At 43.0% G+C, this 19,888-nt stretch overlaps 3 protein-coding genes across 4 annotated transcripts in view; all 3 read left to right on the top strand.

The window, feature by feature from the left end:
* The window catches only part of ankrd27 (ankyrin repeat domain 27 (VPS9 domain)), a 38,911-nt gene extending 33,286 nt beyond the window's left edge, over positions 1-5,625 (top strand). The window contains exons 26-28 of one of the 2 annotated variants that reach the window (XM_088340748.1): positions 2,246-2,309; positions 2,409-2,469; positions 4,311-5,625. In XM_088340748.1, the coding sequence (XP_088196874.1) occupies positions 2,246-2,309; positions 2,409-2,469; positions 4,311-4,808 (623 nt within the window). In that variant the 3' untranslated portion in view covers positions 4,809-5,625. The remainder of the gene's footprint in view (positions 1-2,245; positions 2,310-2,408; positions 2,470-4,310) is intronic. The other variant, XM_088340749.1, reaches the window with a different exon arrangement.
* A 183-nt stretch (positions 5,626-5,808) lies between these two features.
* On the top strand, positions 5,809-12,379 carry tmed6 (transmembrane p24 trafficking protein 6). The gene is made up of 4 exons (XM_088340750.1): positions 5,809-6,887; positions 6,961-7,087; positions 7,956-8,107; positions 11,248-12,379. The coding sequence occupies exons 1-4, from the start codon at positions 6,672-6,674 to the stop codon at positions 11,473-11,475; spliced, it is 723 nt and encodes a 240-aa protein (XP_088196876.1). The 5' UTR covers positions 5,809-6,671; the 3' UTR covers positions 11,476-12,379.
* A 3,835-nt stretch (positions 12,380-16,214) lies between these two features.
* LOC148363168 (uncharacterized) lies at positions 16,215-19,888 on the top strand (the record flags this gene model as incomplete). Its single annotated transcript, XM_088340611.1, has 3 exons — positions 16,215-18,050; positions 19,165-19,441; positions 19,542-19,888. Coding segments are annotated over exons 1-3 (2,460 nt in total), but the record flags the coding sequence as incomplete, so codon positions are not given.

Here is a 19,888-nt window from a genome sequence, read left to right as displayed (position 1 = left end):
TCTCGTACTCAGTTTTTGATCCAAACACGGAAGTGGATCTTCCGTAGTGAGCAATGGCGGTGTCAAGGACGGAAAAACAGGTCGTAAGCCGGGACGGAAGAACAGATGCTGTCGGGATCAAAAAATGGGTCATAAGTCGGGACAGGAGAGCAGACGTGGTCAGGATCAAAACGGGTCGTAGCCGGAGACAGACGGGAGCAAAAACATAACAGGTGGGAGTCAGGGTCGAAAAAGGCTTGCCTAGTATACACTAAGGCTCGCAGACAGACTGACAAAAAGGGGACAGATAGGAGTGGGTTTAAATAGGGACAGAGCCAATCAGAGTCCGAGGCAATTGCCGCCAAAGGAGTGGGTGCAGGTGCTTCACATCAGTAATCATGACAGTAAATGTTTACTTAATTTACCAAAAAAAAAAAACCCAACCCAAACAATTCTTTCAGCATCTTTCTTAGTTATTTTCCCACTTGCGGTAAATTTAGTGTTGCTTAATATATGTAGCAGTGCAGTGTCTCATATATACTTATCTGTTTCACAGATGGTTTTACTCTGTCACAATCTAGTTTATTATTATTATTTTTTTTTAATTATTATTTCAGTGTTTCCCCATCAGGGGGGCCCACACTGGTAGGATGGGGTTCAATGGCTTAAAACCCTAAAGTCATTTGCCATCTCTATCAGTGTGAATAAGGCTCCCCCCGGTCCCTTTCTTCACATGGTTAGTCTGTGCCATGGCATAATTATGTTTATTTTTATTTTATTTTTTCATTTTGCCCATTGTGTTTGTCCGTTTATCGGATGTTTCGGGCTGTTGGGTGGGAATAAGAAGCTGTTATTGTCTTATTAGACACTGAATGTTTTATATAGGACATTGAGTGGCAAGTCATTGCCTAAAAATTGCTCGACAATTAAATTTGATTGGATTTAAATTGCAACGAAGATATCAGAGTATGAGTCGCCATTGTCTCCTATACTCTGTATGTACTTTCCTTACATGTCTGTAAACTCTTTTACTGTCGGCATTAGAGTGAGAAAGTCAGTGTCATATACGCAAAAGGATAACATTTACTAGTGTACTATCAGTGTCTGAAACTCATGAGAAAAAGTTAGCAGACACCAGTGCAGACAACTCTGAAAGTTGCCTGCCCAGCCATAAAGTTGCCTGCCCCATTTTTCACAACTTGAAACACAATAAGATGACTCATCACAAAAAAAAACATTGTTGCAAAGAATTAAAGATATATAATCAGAATATATAACAGAACAGCACTTTAAAATTAAGTTTATTATAAATCTACTTATAACATTCATTGCATGTATATGACATGCTTTTTTCCATCTGTCATCAGTATGTACCTGTATTTACTCATCTTCATTCATGCAATATTTGCTACAAGCCACGTGAAATCCTCTTTCCATGATGCTTTTAATGTACGTTTACGTTTTGTAGCGTCATAAATTTTGTTAGCTTCTTTTGACTCTTTCTTCTGGGGCTGAAGTTTTGGCTCGATTCCTAACCACTTATCCATTTTTCTTATGTTCTCTGTGCATCCACTTTGGAAAATGATATGCAAATGCACGACCCTATAATGCTCAGGAAAGTCCGGAAGCACCAAGTTATTCGATTCAGGCTTCTGATTGGCTGCCGAGTATGCAAATTTCCAAACAAACCGAAAATTCCAAACTGAACGAAGATTTAATAAAGCAAACGTTGGATTTAAAAAAAAAAAAGAGAAATAAAAAAATAAAAAATGAAGGCTTTTTTTTATCTTGAAAAAGCTGTCGGCCACACAGGTAGAGACGTTGTGTAAGTTGTACGACCGACGTGAAAGATGCACGCCCTGGGCGTCCGGCCAGACGTTATTTCAGAGACTTGTACTATTTGACAACACCTGCCATGTACAATGCCTGTCGTCTGTCTGATCGATGCAATCCACATTAGAGCTGAAATGGGCAAGACAAGAACAATCTAACATATGACGCGTTTTTTTTTTCCCCTGTTCAGAAATTGTTATGTGGCGTACCCAATTTAAATGGATTAAAACTTGTACAAAATCCAGGGGGAATGTATAAATTGACAGGTATTCTATAGTGAGATCACTTGCTGAGGCACTGCCGTTAATACAAGTCAAGCACAAAAATGGAGGAAATTGTGTGTTGTGAGCTCTCAACCGGTAGATGACGTTAGACAGCCTTTCAGGATTTTGCAGGCTCTTCCTAAGTGTGTTTCTCTATTTCTCTTGCACAGCTCACTCCTTCGTTCAGTGCCTGAGGCTTAGCGACCCCGCTCGGCATAAATCAGCGGCCAGCAGGTGGCCGCCCTTTCCCTATTTCGCCTTCCTTTTTTTCGTCCTTGACCTTTACCTGTCTGTTCTATTGGATTCCTATTTTTTTCCTGTGCTTTTCGACAGGACTCAGCAGATGATGAACATTTCCTGCAGTCCCTCTCGGCCCTCGGATGCACCCGAGCAGGTCTGCCCTGTCGTCTTGTCCTTGCTAACATTCACCAAAGAATTCTGGTATACCGTGACCGTGTAATAATTCACCGATAGCGGTTATTCTAGCTTAGGAAGAAACTAAAGTGTTTAAAGAAGACCCATTACGGAAGCCTAAAGAATACCACATGGCAAAATTCCGTAGCCTACTTTATATTTTTACAGTAAGCTGAAATCATTTCCCACCATTGACAGAACATGAAAACTATTTTGAATCCCTACTAATGTCAACAAAAGACAGTAAGCTGGATCCACCCGCAGCGGCTGAAAAGAGACAATCACTGGAGTTGGTCAGAGCTGCTGTAAGAGGCTAACTTTAGCGGCTAGCGGGAGATGCTACTAAAATGCATGAGCAGCTGTGGAAGGCCAGTGAGACCGAAAGATGAAACTTTATTTAAATATAGAAGCTCACATTAATTATTGCAGCTAGTGGTTAGTCATAACCTGTTAACATGACTGTCTAGAGAAGGAAAAAGAGGTGTGCGTGGGTGGGGGGGTAATTGTGGAAGAGGCCTGAATGATAGGACTAAATCACCCTCACATGGCAATGCTCTCCTGTTAAGTGAAAAGCCAACTCTGGGACAAGCTAGCTTTGCAAAGTGGTAATTCGGTCTTCCGTAGTTGTAAAATGGCAGCGAAACGCGTCAGATTCTCCATGCTCTTGTATAATTACAAAATTCTAAACTTAATAGTAATTTCTAAAAGATAATCCATGTGTTTATGATATATATTTTTTAATCAGTAGTGTTTTATTTAAATTAATGAAGTATTTTTACATTTCAAGGTGTAACTATATACAGGATTCGTATGGGTGCTTGAAATCCTTGAAAATGCTTGAATTTTAATGTTGTGCATTCAAAGTCAGGGAAATGCTTGAATTTTGGGTGAAGTGCTTGAAAATGCTTGAAATTGCTACCAGCTCTGCTTAAAAAAACGGCTTAAAAAGTTTTTGGCCTGGCTCACTGAGAAGAGCAGGCGGCTCCTCAGATTTTTATTTTATTTTTTATGATATATAATCAATGATAATAACAAATTATGCAACAAGTTATATAGTAATTAGTAATTTTATATATTTTGCAGGGTTTTTTAGACACAAAACAGAATTCAAGTCAAAATGCAAAACAATGAAATAAAAATTAAGTGCTATTAATAAATGATCAAATGCAAAATATTTAACTATTTACAATTCTATTTTAACCAATTAAGACACAGATTCTCTCAAAAACACGCAACAAGATAAAAAATGAAATACGTAAGTCAATCAGTAAAGCTTAAGATTGAAAGATGGACTGCATTCTGCTTCGTAGAAATCAATATATTTAAAATGAGTCAAAATTTGGCTCATTTTTCTGATTTTTATATCGACAGTTCTTTCTTTCTGTATTGAACTCAATTATTACCCGACACCTTTAGAGCCCTTCCCGTGTTTGGAAAGAAGTGTGGCATAACCAAGCTGCGCATGCATTATTGATGCACAATGGCAGAAGTCATGTCAGTTTATAGCAGCCTATTGACACAAAAAGATCATATATTAAAGATAAGAACAGCTCAAAATAACACTAAGTATGTGCTAGCAACACGATAGCGACTTTATTTTAGTCATCAAAGGCAACAAAATAAACGTTCTTTTGATCTTTGCTGGATTAAGTTACTGGGAAAAATAAGCCTCAAAAGTGCTTAAAGTATTTGAAGATTGGCATGAAAAAGGTGTATGAACCCTGTATATAGTACACACTGGAACTTTAATTCTAGCTAGTAAAGCGTGTGGACATTAGCATCAGTGCAATAGTCATGAAAACAACATGTCTTGCATGGAAGGTGCCGGCAAGTCCTAATACAAGGAGGCAGCGGCTGCGACGCGGTGGAACTGTGGACACTGCTAACCCGTGCGTCGATGGCACACCCCGCTCCAGGGGCCGTGGGCTCGCCCGCCGGCACACGCTGGACTCCGGAGAGGGAGGTTCGGAGCCGGTCTCTGACGTGCACTCGTGGCGAAAATGTTGCCGTGACCTCGACGTGGCACCCCAAGTCCTGGCACTTCCTGGCTTTGTGATGATGTCATCATTAGAAGGGACACGACGCTTGTCGGACGCTGCAGACGTCAGGTTGCACTCACCTGAAAGCTCCCCTCAGCAAACGAACTTTGTGGAGAAGGACCAAGTTCGAGACACACCCGTTTCCGGTGACACACCAACCATCAAAGACTCGAATCTCATATTTGACGTCTCTTTTTGCAGCAAAAAATGCAACAGCAATGAAATGGTGCACATCCAAGACAGCAACATTTCTTGTGCCATGACTAACACCCTTCAATAATGAAACACACACTGAGAGCCCGCCTGTTTTCAATGGTGAATCCGCTCTTCCACACATGCCCAACATCATCGACACAACCTCATAAGCAGAAACATCTCTTGTCCAAGACACACCCCACAATTTTAACTCCCAATAAGAGTGACGACGTCCAAAATACACCCACTTCCAAGGACAGCGACCTCAAAGACCCTCACCAGTGACATGTCCCTTTTTAAAAGATGAAAGACTAACTAAAAGCACACCTATTTTAAACACTGTTTAGAGATCCCATACATGCCCAACATCAAAGACATATTTGGACCCTTCTCTTGTCCCAAAAAATAATTGCAGCTCTCCGGAATGGAGTGAAAACATCCAAGACAGCCAATCCCAAGGACGGTGGCCTCTAAAACACATGCCTGACCTGTGACATGCACTGATCAAAGATGATGTTGTAATGGTGATTGTTGTCATTGTGATTAAGGGCTATACAAATAAACATGACTTGACTATTTGAATGATATACATCAGATATCCCTTGTGTGCCCAACGTAAGAAAAACAACCTTAAAAACAGACACTTCATTTCAAAATTGCATTCGCTCCTTTCCAAGACACAGCGACTCTCAATCACAGCTGTGTCAAAGACACACCCCTGACCCGTCATATGTGCCTTATCAAAGATAAAACTACACTCCAATCAGGACTATCATAATATTTCAGGTATCCCACACGTTCCCAACATCAAAGACCCTCCTCCAAAAACTGACACATGACTTATCCAAGGCGCATACTACAATTTGAACTGGATATTTCCTTTATCGAAGATGAAACACACATTTAAATAATAATAATAATAATAATAATAATTTCCTTGTATTGTCATTCTGTGTAACAATGTACACAGAACGAAATGTCGATTGCACCTGACCCGATGCAGCCGCAGCCAAGAGAGGGCGCCGCCGACCACTTTTTAAGTCTTAGGAATGACTCGGCCGGGGCGCGAACCCGAACCTCCTGTTTTAAATAAATTATTGAATAGCATTTATTGTCACTATACAGTACAATGGAATTGGAGTACTTCTTCTTTCTGTGCAGGTAAAACAAATTAAAAAGGTAAAATATGCTAGAGGATTCAGATATCACATACATGCCCAACATCAAAGACACATCCAAGACACCATATTTTCAGTCCCATCTTACAGTTAAAACCCAGTGGGGTGATGTGTCCAGCAAGCCTTCTTATTGGAATGCATTTTGCTTACCAGTCACTGAAGACCTCTCAAAGCGCTTTTACAATGTACTTCACACTTACCCATTCACACACACACTCACACACCGATAGTGAGTCAGTCATGCAAGGCGCCTACCTGTTTATTGGGGGCATTAGGGATTCAGTGTCTTGCCCAAGGACACTTCGACACATAACATGGAGGAGCAGTGAATCAAACCTGCAACCTCTCGTTCCAAGAATAGCGCTCTACCTCCTGAGCCAATGCCGCCCCCAAAGCGCTCTACCTCCTGAGCCAATTCCGCCCCCAAATGAGTTGCTGGGCACCAGAAGAGAGTGCCGTCCTAAATCAGGATTCTGCTGACTTAGTAGCGTTTTCTAAGAGGACAAAAGGGACAGACATGTATTTTATTTCGCTTGACATCCTGGTGCCTTCAAGAACCCCTTTATTGTCATTTTGCCTGATTTTGATTCGGCTAACATTGTTGAAATTAAAAAGCGAAGGAATTCTTAATTTTAAATCGTGTCTCCACAAGATCTGATTTGCTGTCCGTTATCGCACCTGCCGGGGCGGCCGGCCTTCCCAGGCTGTTAATAATTTGCAGGGGGGAGGGCTCCTCTGCCACCGGCCAAATCGACAATCAGACGAACAAGATGAACCCAAACGTGCTAGTTTACTTTTTAGCTGCCCTCCTTTGTGCCATTGGGGCCCACGGAGGGCCCCTGAGCGGCCCCCGCCCCAACATGACGGACCAGGAACTCTTCTGGGGGGCCGACCAGTACGATTTCTCGGTGGTCTTGCCCGCCGCCGCAACCGACTGCTTCTGGCACTTTGCTCACCAAGGAGAGAAGTTTTACCTCAGCTTCATGGTGAGTTTTTGTGAGGACCGAGCGGTTCCTGTCACGCGGGAACCGAAAAGGTGAGTCGGTTTTGGTTTTGCAGGTGCAGTGGGTGACGGGCGTGGGCCATGACCGCCACCTGTCGGTCACCGTCAACGCCCCCAGCGGCCTGCTGGTTTCCACCGTGGACGACGCAAACGGACAGGTGGAGCTGGACGCCGGAGAGACGGGTAGGCTGCCCAACCGGAGACTTTTTAATTTATCAAAGGATGTGATGAAATTCAGCAATTTCAATGCATCATTGCACAAAAATAGCACAAGCAGTTTGATCAACTAAATTATTCCTTTATTTATTTATTTGATGCGTGGATGGAATGTTGACAATGGAAAAAAATTCCCCTATAAATTGAGAAACGTCTCGTGTATTCTTATTCGAAATGTTGTTCTCTCCATAACAAATAAAGAGACTGCCCTACTTACGTACGAGATGGAATCCGGACGATCATTTTTAAGTTGAATTTGTTTGGAAGTTGCTTCAGTGCTATATTTTGTATGTTTAAGGTAAGTATCTTTAAGGCTTGTATAAGTAACCTGTATTTTTTTGTACTAAAAAAATAAACATTTAATAATATAATATGCTCTATAAAGATAATGTGAAGTTTAACTTACTTTTGGAAGATGAGGTTCAAGACTTGGGCAACTTCGTCCTCCGTGGTAAAAAAAAATGGCAGAAAAAAAGCCATGCAACCATTTTCTCAACCGCATCGAGCTTTCTTATTTCACTTTCATTTCAAATGAAGCTGCTCGCCTCTTCTTTATTATTTACACCAACCATATTGGAATAGATGCACGACATTTTTAGTACCTCTGTGTTTGCCATCCCGAGTTCTATACTTTTCCATTTTGCAACATAACCATCTTTACACCAATAAATCAGTGGTCTAATTTGTGCCACGTAAAAGTTATCCCTCCAGGCTTGGCAATGCCAGCCTCCCTCTATTTGTGGGAAGCTGCAGAGTTTTGTATCGAATTCTAGGTTTTTCCCCACCTCAGGGAAAATAGATGAATCTTGATGCCCATTGAAGTTGTGTCGCTCAGGCTTCTACCAGATGTGCTTGAGCAACTTCCACAACCGCATGGGCAGCGTGCAAGTCTCCCTCAGCTTCGGTGTCTACTATGAAAAACGCACCGACGCCGGCGATCGTCACGCCGCCGCCATCAAGCTCAACGACACGCTGGGTATCATCCAGGTTTGTTTTCACACTTGTAAAAAATGTAAAATAATACTATCTTGATTCGTAGCTTTTAAGCAATAGTGGTGGACGATACCAGAATTTTTTTGTATCCGATCTGATATAAACAGTATAGTATGGATCGATACCGATCTGATACTGATACTTTCTGCTGGGAAATCTCACGGCAATTGAACTATTGAACTCTTCCCCCTTGAGTTACTTTAAAATTACGATAACGTCTGAAAATGGTCTATTTTTAATAAATATGTCAAGAACCGGAACAGGATCAGGACCCAAACACGTGACGTTTCTCACACAAGCCTTTTATTTTACGGGGAGTCACGCACATTAGGCAGAAGTCTGGCATGGAATGATGGGTAACCAGAGGCCCTACAAGATCTATACCAATTGCCCGAGCATATATCGGACAGGTGGGGTCGATACTGGATAGGACGGGACAGACAGGATATCAAAACAGGATATTGAAAATAAACAGGACGAACTAGATGGGAATGAAACTGCAAACCTATATTAAACAGCGGGACAGACAGGATTGATATCAAAGCAGGATATCGAAATTAAACAGGACAAGCTAGACGGGAACGAAACTGGAAACCGATATTAAACAGGACTAAATAAACGGGAACAATACCGGACAGGAAATACCAACAGGAAACAGGACCGAGTCAAAACCCACGTCTTGCGGGGCAGAGGTTCGTTGATGGGCTGACAAAGGAAGAGTGAGAGCACTCAGCTTAAATAGACGGAAAGCCAATCCGTCAAAGAGCCGCAGCTGGAGCCACACGGGCGGGGCCAAATGTGTGCCATGGCAACCGTGACAAAATAACTATGATTCAAACTTAAACAGGATAGTAATCTTTATAAATATTTGTGTTAGAACTGTTTTAGAACAAATTTCAAGAAATTCAAACATAAAAAACAGCAATGTAAGGAAAACACAAATTTAACCAAGTAAACATGACTATAGCACCTTCCATGTCACAATATTTTGAAAGTGAAGACAGATGCAAAAAGTGTAAAAAAATTGTATTTACTAACAGTATAAGAACTAAAATACTTCAACGACGACTGTTTCATAACAAAAGTCGAGAGTCAATAGAAAAAAAGCTACAATGTAATGAAAATATGAATTCTGAATACTGATGTCAACAAGAAAACTAGAATCTATTATTTCATAAATGATTACCGCATTTATTTCAGTTGTGAAACCAGATCCCTGAATACATCCGTAGTTATGTTTCCTGGGTTTACAGGGAGTGTCGGGTCTCACACATTGTAGACCCTCACCCAGGTGACCCAGCCGCGGGCTAGCAACCCTGCAACTTGTGTTCAGGTAGCATTTGCCTGTCTCAATGATTCTCCCCTTTGGATCCAGAGCCATCTTGAGGCTTTTAGAGCTGATTCGTTGGTGTTCTTGATGGCTCTGCTCCTTGCTTTTCCTGTTAAAGCTTTGTGGAGGGAATGCCCCACAAAACCACTGTTGCCAATTTCGATGGCCATACATTTTGCTTTGTAGGCTTAGTACTGACAGTCAATGACCAGCGGTTTCTACTTGGTCAACTTCTTTTCATATGCTTGCTCCAAAGCAGTTCTCCACTGTCAAATACCACAGCTGCTTTATTATTGTATTGTTCTCAGCTCAGGGATGCTGCTGGAAATGTGAATTCCCCTCCGGGGATGAATAAAGTATCTATCTATCTAGCACAAGTTTTTGGTGCTCTCTGAGACCAGTAGTGGCGCTTGTCCAATACATAGATCCAGTTCACCCCGCCACGGGTACCAAGTACTTTTCCGAGTCTTGTTTTCCATTCCACGGTAGTACCAAATGGTACTGTGGCTTGACATCAACACCATGCACAGGCGACATATTCCCTCTTGTGGTCAAATTCCCGACCTTCACTACATCAAATTGGCTTATGTTTTCTTAAAAACGACATACAAAATGTTGGTGTTGCTGCCAATGTGCTGGGGGGAACTGTAGCTTCTTCTCCAGGTCCACAGATCTGCCAGTCCTGGGCTATTGCCAAGAGCCCTGCTAGTGTCTTCTTTCACCTCATCTTTGGCTAGGGACCTTCGGATTCCTCGAGTCTGTACAGCAGCACCTCTGTGGTCTGAGACACCTTGAACTCCTTCTCCAGGGACTTTAAGGGTAACTGGAGCTTTATGGTGTTAGTCCGATGTGACTGAGGCTTCTGGGAAACCCCAACTATCTTCTGAAACAGGAACTAGTGTCTCCACTGTGAAGATGGGGACCTTATAAATAAGCAGCGGCCTGAGAACCTTAATATTTCTGTTCTAACGAATAAGTTGATTATCTTATGTTTTAACCTGATGTGCCCTGTAGTTCAATGTGTCATATAATCAGGTGTGCCATATAGTCCAAAGACACCATTGATCTCTAGACTATAGTATTGATTTGATCCATCCATTCATTATCTGCACCGCTTATCCTTAGTAGGGTCGCGGGGGTGCTGGAGCCCATTCCAGGTATCTTCAGGCAGTGGGCAGTGGACACCCTGAAGTGGTCGCAGAGCACACAAGGACAGACAATTTGCTCACTCGTTCAAACTAGGGACAATTTGGACCGGCCAATTAACATGCATGTTTTTGGAATATGGGAGGAAACCGTAGTGCCCGGAGGAAACCCACGCAAGCACGGGGAGAACATGCAAACTCCACACAGGAGGTTCGATCTCATGACCTCAGAAATGTGCCGCACCCGTGCTAACCACTGCCCCGCCGTGCTGCCCTGATTTGATACAAGTATTATAAAATTCGGACTATATATGATATGATTATAATTTGCACCCAGTACATTTTTAAAGCTAAAACTAGTTTTTACATACATAAGCCGCACCTGACTTTAAGCCGCATGTGCCCACATTGAAACATGCGATATTTACAAAGAAAGACATGGTACAGAAAGAGTTTTAATGATATACTTTACCTGAGCCTCTTTAAATTACGAGCCGGCGAGCTGCCTTCACTGCGCGGCCGCTCCCTTGTGGCCAATAGAAAAAAATGCAAAAATTAGCCGCATCATTGCGGCCTATCGTCTGAATTTTACGGTACTTGCTTCGCTTCGATATGGACCCGCCCACCCTTACCAAGTGGTCTTGGTTGTCTCTTTGCAGTCATCGACTCGTCGTGTGGAAAACGCGGCCTTCCACATGTTCCGTCACTACAACGCCGGACGCCTTCGCCACAGCGCTGACCACTACTCCATGGCGTCCGAGCGCCGCCGCGTCGGCCTCTGCTCGGCCGCGTTGTCCGCCCTCATTGTCGTCGCCGCCTACGCGCAACTGCGCTTCCTCAAAAGTCTCTTCTCGCAGCCCGAGCGCCGAGCGGAAACCACAGCGTAAGACAGGAAAGTCACGTCGGCCTTTCTCCCGTTTTGTTTATTTGGAAATTGTTCCTACATTTATTTTACAGTAGACCCCCGGGTATCCCAAACAAAAACAAAATGATACAGAATCTGTGTAATATGTGTAAATGATTAAATGACATAAATAAATATACATTCAAAGGAAAACTGAAATTTGATTTACATTTGGTGTTACATGACAGGAGCTGGTCGAGTGAAGTAGCAGGTGGATGCAGAGCGGGAAGAGACCGCAACTGCAAATTTAATTAAAACTTATTTTAAAAGAGTGTTGTCATGGTCTTAAAAGTTTTCTTTGCTTTAATCGCCTTCTTATTTTTAATAATAGTCCAGACTGTCCGTTGGTTACGTTTATGCTACTTAGAAAGGGTAACCATTCGTGGGCCTTCTTTGTATTTTTTGAGAACCACGAGCTTCATCTTCATGGTTATCATGTTTGTGCTCCTCACTTAAGCAGGACCAATAGGATAAACACAGTACAAAAAATACAGTATCGTATCACTGAATGAAACGCAAAGGCATTATGGGAGGGAGTTCAGCCAACAGCATATCTGCATTTTCATCATGCCATGACTCAAACCAATTGGGGACCAGCGTTTTATAGACAAATAGCAGAGTCATCTTAGAAACGTAACTCGTCATGTTTTTGGATTGTTGATGTATCTTGGTGCATAACTCTCTAGGACCAGAAAACACTTAATTCCTCACCATAAAGTGAAAACATCGTAAGGTGGGGACGATGCATCTTGGAGTCTACTGTACTTAAAAAAAATGTTTATTTGAAGGTGATAGCTGTTATAGTTGGAAATCACGACTGCCCATTTTATACACACGGCATCATCGAGAGATACTACGAGAGTTTTCGATCTAGAAGAGAAAAGCTGGATATGAAGTTGCCGAATGTTCAAATAAAGTTAAAAAAAAAAACCTTGTTTCAGGAACTTGGTGCCTTATTTTCCCAATGTTTTCCTCTCTAGCCACTCATGTCTGCAGGTTACAGCTCACCACTAATGTTATTGTTAGCTGCTCCATGTACTGTAAATAAAGCCTGCTTCATCCTTCCACAGATTGTCATGCAAGAGAACATTGTTGTGTCCTGTGATTCTGGACTCTTTTCCATTGTTTTCTTCTCTAGCCACCCATGTTAGCCAATTGGCTGCAGGTTTCTGCTTGCCGCCAGCCGCTAGTGTTATCGTTAGCTGCTCCTGCATTGTCCTTCAGTGTCAATTGCCTTCCACAGCTCATGGAAGCGGATGTCATAAAGTCCTGTGATTCAGGAATCTTTGACTTTTTTACACTGCTTCCCTCTCTGGCCACTCAAGTTAACAACCTATCTACAGGTTATGGCTTGCTGCCAGCCACTTTTGTTATTGTTAGCTGCTCCATGTCACTAAAGATGGCTTTGTCCTTTCACAGCTTGTTTTGCAAACTAATGTTTCTGAGTAATTGAGGAATTTTTCGACAGTTTCTCTTCTGTGTCCTTCTCTAGCCACTTATGTTTGCCACTTGGCTGCAGGCTATAGCTATTGTTATTGTTAGCTGCTTCTGCTTTGTCTCTCGGTGTCAATTGTCTTCAGCAGTTGGTGTTGCAATTGAGTCTCGTGATTCAGCTATCTTTGATTTTTCTTTTACACTGTTTCTTTTGCTAGCCACTCATGTTTACCGCTTGGCTAGCTACTGGGCCTGGCTGGAAGCAGCTATTGTTTTTGGTAGCTGCTATTGCTTCGTCTTTCAGTGTCACTAACCTTCCAGAGCTTGTCAGGCAAGCAAATGTTGCTGAATCCCGTGATTCCCACTTTACCGACTGTTTCCTTCTCTAGCTCTCCTATTATCAACATGGCTGCAGGCTATGGTTGTCAGACAGCCGTATTGTTATTGTTAGCTGCTCATGCTTTGTCCTTCAGCGTCAACCGCCTTCCAGAGCTTGTCATGCAAGCGAACATCACGGAGTCGTTTGATTCAGGACTTTTCCACGTTTTCCACTAGTTCCTTCTCAAGAAAATTACATTACCCACTTAGCTGCAGGTTCTGGCTGGCCCCATCCAGTATTGTTATTGTTAGCTGCGCATGCTTTGTCCTTCAGCATCAACCGACTTCCACAGCTTGTCATGCAAGCAAACATCACGGAGTCGTTTGATTCAGGACTTTTCCATGTTTTTCCACTGTTTCCTTCTTAAGCAACTTATAGTACCCACTTAGCTGCAGGTTCTGGCTGGCCCCATCCAGTATTGTTGTTGTTAGCTTCTTTTAAATGATATATTTTAATGGCTAACTTTTGAAAATTGTCTCAGCTGATGTATGTGACTGTAATCGAGTACTGAAGAGAATGTTTGTTCCTTGATCAAATATCCTGTTCCGTTAATGTTTTTCTTTTTGGGATACGGAGCCCAACGAAATCAACCCTGGCTTTCGGTTCGTGGGTGACTGTGCGGGCACCCACGTCAAACGTGATTGCAAAACGGAAGCCAGGGCAAATTTCGGGAAGTCGGGACGCATTTCCCTGTTCGGTGTGAAAACGACAACGCGGGCTGGAATTTCCTGGCGTTTCGCACAAGAATGGGAGGAAAGGCGGCCCGCCAGCCTTCTTCCTGTGGGCCCGAACGGGACGGGAGCAGAACTTTGGATGACAGCAAACTGGCGACATGGTTGCGGTTCTGCTCCTGCTTTCTATGTCGATTGCAAGAACGTCCGCTGATCGTAAGTATCTTTTCATTTAATTATCATTATAGACGAATAGCGGGACGGACCCGTTTCCAAAATTTGCGGATCTCGGGGAATACTCGGCTCTCGTCTTTTTGATGTAGGACCTTCCACTTTTTGGGATATGTTAAAAAAACAGGGTTCATACATGTGTTTGAAATCCTACAGAATGCTTGAATTTTAATTATGTCTTTTCAAGGTGAGAAAAGTGCTTGAATTTTGGTTGTAGTGCTTGTAAATGAAATTGTTGCCATGTCTTCAATTTAAATTTAAATAAAACCAAAGTAATATTCTCTGGTAATCGCAAGGCAAATCAAGATTTAGAAGTAAAAATGGATGGTGCTGCAATAGACATTGTATCAGAAATTAAGTTTTTAGGGGTCATAAAAGACAATAAATTAAGTTGGAAAACACGTATCAGACACATACAAACTAAGGTATCTAAAAGCATTTCAATAATTAATAAATACAAATTCATTTTAAACTATAATGCATTGTATTTATTATATTGTTCTCTAGTTCTGCCATACTTAACATATTGTGCAGAAGTCTGGGCCAATAATTTTAAAAGTTCACTACAGCCCCTTTTTATCCTCCAAAAACGTGCAATTAGAACCATTCACAGGGTAGGATATCGGGATCATACTCCTAGTTTATTCCTGCAGTCCAAATTATTAAAATTGGATAATTTTGTAGAATTTTTCACTTCACAACTGCTATTTAAGGTCAACAAAAACATGGTGCCAGAAAACATCCAAAAATGATTCATTCGGAAAGAGGGAAATTATAACTTGAGGGGCTGTAGTAAATTCAAAATCCCAATGGCGAGAACAACCAGGAAAAGTATTTGTGTGTCTGTGTGCAAAGTCAAACTTTGGAACAATTTACAAGACGAGATCAAACAATGACCAACTATTCACTTGTTCAAATTTAAATACAAAAAAACATTACTGGCGGAATACAGAAATGAAAAAAATGGGGTATGAGGGATACGAGAGATGGGAATAGTGCGTTTACAACTATGGTTAACTTGTTGTTATTGTTGCTATTGTTATATCATTAGCATGTATTCCGTTACTCCCCATGCCTGCACAAAATTTAGTAATTTTATTCATATTTAGTTTCTTTTGTCTTTTATTAGCATATTTGGTATTGGAGTAATCCAAAAGTAATTGAAAGTAATCCAGTTAAAGTAACCCTACCCAACACTGTAGATGGGAGACATTTGTCTTGAAAACAAATAGATTCGCGATTTAAGAAAAATTATATATGGGCAGCACGGCGGGGCAGTGGTTAGCGCATGTGCGGCACAGTCCTGAGGTCATGAGATCAAACCTCCTGTGTTGAGTTTGCATGTTCTCCCTGTGCTTGCGTGGGTTTCCTCTGGCCACTCCGGTTTCTTCCCACATTCCAAAAACATGCATGTCAGGTGAATCGGTCGGTCCAAATTGTCCCTAGGTGTGAATGTGCGAGCGAATTGTCTGTCGCTGTGTGCCCTGCGACAGGCTGGTAACCAGTTCAGGGTGGCCCCTGCCCACTGCCCAAAGATAGCTGGGATGGGCTCCGGCGACTCTATTGAGGATAAGCGGTCCAGATGATGGATGGAAAAAAATTATATATCTTAATAAATACCCACGCAAGATTAAAAATCGCACGTGTAAATCGCAGATATATTTGAGGCCCTACAAAATACATGATTCATGCCAGATGTCTTATTTCAATGGCACTGGAGGAATGAACCTAAGTGCTTAAGAAGCGCTTGAATTTGGCCATGAAAAAGATGTACTAACCCTGAAAAACATCTACCGCAAGAGTTACACAAAATGATCCGTGCCTAGCAATTAGTTTAAAAAGATAAAATTCTACAATTTAATGCGCATTTTTTTTCTTTCCTTCCATCCAGAACAAAATTCAACCTTCAGCGTTCCCTCAAAGACACAAGAAAGTTCAGAGGCAACAAGGTCAACATTGAGGTCATCCAAACCCCAATATGTGACCTTGGACTTCTTGCTGGCCAAGATGGCCACCGAGCACACGGACCCAACTCTGCCTGCGGCGGTGTCAGATCAGCCCCGATCATTAAAGACACAATCTGATTGGAAGAGAACATCTAGGTCTCCTTTTCCCGCTGGGTCTGATTGGCCGCAAACGTCAAACAATCCCCTGGGGGCCTCTGATTGGACGCAAACAGTGACAAAAACATCCCGGGCGCCGCCCCTTTCAGGGTCTGAATATCCGCCAATGGCTATAAAATCCGAGATCCCGCCTCCTTTTTCGTCATCAATATCACTGCCGACAAGCTCTGAAACTGCGCCTGCATCTGGGTCTGAAGATCCACAAACATCAATGCCGATAAAGTCTGAGACACCGCCTCCTTTTGGGTCTGATTGGTCACCAATATGCATGCCGACAAAATCAGAGACTCGGCCTTCTTCTGGATCTGATTGGCCGCAAATGTCAATGGCAACACAATCTGAAACTCCGCTTCCTTTTGGGTTTAATCGGTCACCAACATCAGTCCGGACCAAATCTGGGACTGGTTGGTCACTAACATCGATGCCGACAAAATCAGTGACTCCGCCTTTTTCAGAGTCTGAATGGCCGAAAACGTCAATAGCTACAATATCGGAGACTCCATCCTTGGCCGCATCTGATTGGCCGCGAACGTCAATGCCGACAAAATCTGAAACCCCGCCTCCTTTTGGGTCCAATTGGTCACCAACATCAATATCAACAAAATCTGAGACTCCGCCTTCTTCCAGGTCTCAATGGCCACACACATCAAAAGCAATAAAATCTGAGACTTCATCGCTGTTAGTATCTGATTGGCCGCAAACATCAATGCCGACACAATCTGAGACTCCTCCTCCTTTTGGGTCGAATTTTTCCCCAACATTACTACCGATTCAATCTGAGACTTTGTCTTCTTCTGGCTCTGAATGGCCGCAGAGGTCAAAACTGATAAGATCTGAAACTCCACCCCTGTTAACATCTAATTCGCTGCAACCGTCAAATTCAACACATTCTGAGACTCCGCCTTCCTCTGGGTCAGATTGGCCTCAAACTTTGATACCAACAATATCTGAAACTCATTCTGGATCTGTATGGCCTAAAACCTCAACGCCGTTAACATCTGAAACTCCACCCATGTTAGCATCTGATCGCCCACAAAAGTCAATAGCAATAACATCGGAGACTCTGCCTCATTTAGGGTCCCAAGAGCCACAAACGTCAATGACAACATCATCAGCTGCATCTGATTGGCCGCAGACATTAACAACAGAATCACAGACTCCCGATCTGGCCATTTCTACCTGGAAGCAAACTTCAAACACAGTAACATCGGAGACTCTGACACCATCATCAGGTGCGCTAACATCTGACACGCTTGCCAGGTCCAAATGGCAGCAAACAACAAAGATGCTACAGCAAGCGTTCAATTTTGACTCTACCATCTCCGACAACACCTTGATAACGTCAGCATACCCCACTGTGACCACCGGCGCTTTTTTGGCTTCACCTATCACCGCCCCCACAGACTCCAAAACTGCCTCGAGTCCTGGCGTAACCCCCTCCGCCAGGGGTCCTGGCTCCACTTCAGTCCGTGCTATAACTGCGACCAATCAGGCCACCACTTCTACCAACACACCTCTCCCGAGCTCTACCGTTTCTCGCGCTGGCAGTACAGCCGCCGGCATTCCTGCCAGTTCCACTACCATCTCTACGGCAGCCTCCAATCCTGGTGTCCTACCAACGCCTTTGACCCAGCCTTCCACGACATCTGCATCTCCGCCCACAAGCTCCAAGGGCCATGCGCTGGGAACAACAATCCGTCCCATACCGACTGCAGAAAAGGTATAGTACAGTACCTCTGTGGGTTCTTGGACTTTGCCATACAGTAGACCCCCAGGGATACTGCCCCCATCTTTCAATGGTTTAACTTTACAGTGTGGAATAGGCCCTTCTTAGCGGCATTTTACCCTCCAAAAAACATCCACAGCAAATTGTTTTGCGTGCCCAAAGATATCTAAGATTCAAACTTGTGTAAGGCTCATAGCTTAAACGTTTCTAAGATGCTTGTATGTTAGTGGTCCACGTAATTTAGGGTGCGAGTTGGCTATCGGATATTGTCATGGCGTCATGAAAATGCAGATATGCTATTGGCCGAACTACCTCCCACAATGCCTCTGCGTCTTCATCTAGATCAGAATATCATGTGCCTCCTAAAGATGTCAAAGACTGCAATACAATACTGTATTTTTCGTACTGCAATTATTCAAAATGTCTTTTAGTATTCCTAAAGTAAAGAGCAAAAACATGGAAAAAAAGCTTGCATTTATAAAGAAATACCAAGTAGGCACATAAATCGCTAACCTTGCTTAGTTGCATGTCTGTAACCAATCAACAATTAGGATAAAATTTAAAATAAGGAGGCGATTTAAGCAAAAAAAGAGTATCTAAGGGTATGACAGTCCAAGTAAGTGAAAGTTAGAAAATCGATTTCATTTTTAATCTGCCGTTTTTGTCTCCTCCCCCTTCTCCATCCACTCGCCACTCCCCTGAACCAGTTTTTCACGAAACACCATAGGTAAATGAAATGTCCTTATTCTTTTTATGTATTTTTATTTATTTAATTTAATAATATGCACATGTATTATATATATTTAGTACTATTTTGTTCATTTTATTGTTTTTACCTCAGAAACAGACACGCTTGAGCTAATAACCTTAGGTTTCTATCGCCGCTGTACGGCAATTTGAGAACCCCACTTCACAACTGATTCATAATGTATCCCCGGGTTTACTGTATCTAATCTGTATCACTGATTCTAGTATTGGTAAGGACCAATCCTAGTCCAACCTGCGGCCTTTTTGTTAACGGGGCTATCGTCATTTTAGGGGTGGGGAGTTCCAGGCCTTTAGTTAACAGTCCTCAAAATTCTCTAAGATTTTGTAATTGTACTTTCAGAAACAGCCCGGCTGCTCAGTGTCCTTCACAGAGGTGAAAGTCGCCGTTGATCGGGTGGTTCTCACCTTTAGCACCCAACCACTGTGCGCTAACTTTGTGGCGACGGCAGTTGCCAACCACGGCGGGCGCCACATTAGCATCGGTGACTGCCACCCGCTAATACCACATGGCAAAAGCTTTACGTGTACCGTCCAAGCACTCAGGGCGGGTACCAGCTACCGCGTCAGCATCGCCTGGAGCCATTACGGACTACGGGGACGACTTGAGGTGCACACGGGTAAGCGCACCATGTTAGAGCACCGATTCGAGTTTTCATTTTGTCATAAATCTAAGCAAGAAGGCAGCGGCTAAGTAAAATTTTTATCTGTGTCTTTTAGTTCCGAAATCAGTGTCAACGTTGTACGCCGTGGCGCTTCCCGACGCCTTGCGTCTAACCTGGACGCCCCCCGGTGGCAACTGGGAGAAATACAGCGTGCTACTATGGAACGGTTCTTCAATTCTGTTCAACGACAGTATCAGCAAGCTGAGTCAGAGCCACGTGTTCTCCACCAGCGAGCTGGGCCTCCTGCCAGGCAGAGTTTACAATGCAGAGGTTACGGTCCACAGTGGCGAGCTAGCTAGCACAGCGCGCTGTCAAGCGCAATTGGGTCGGTTTGTTTTTGGCTCCATGACACACTCATCCAATGTGTTCTCAAGTTTTTTTGCTCCTCAGCCCCCGACCCCG

Source organism: Urocampus carinirostris, chromosome 7 (assembly GCF_059441175.1).
Source record: "Urocampus carinirostris isolate Australia breed hairy pipefish chromosome 7, RoL_Ucar_1.0, whole genome shotgun sequence".
Taxonomy (NCBI): domain Eukaryota; kingdom Metazoa; phylum Chordata; class Actinopteri; order Syngnathiformes; family Syngnathidae; genus Urocampus; species Urocampus carinirostris.
This window is presented reverse-complemented; position numbering and strand designations above follow the sequence as displayed.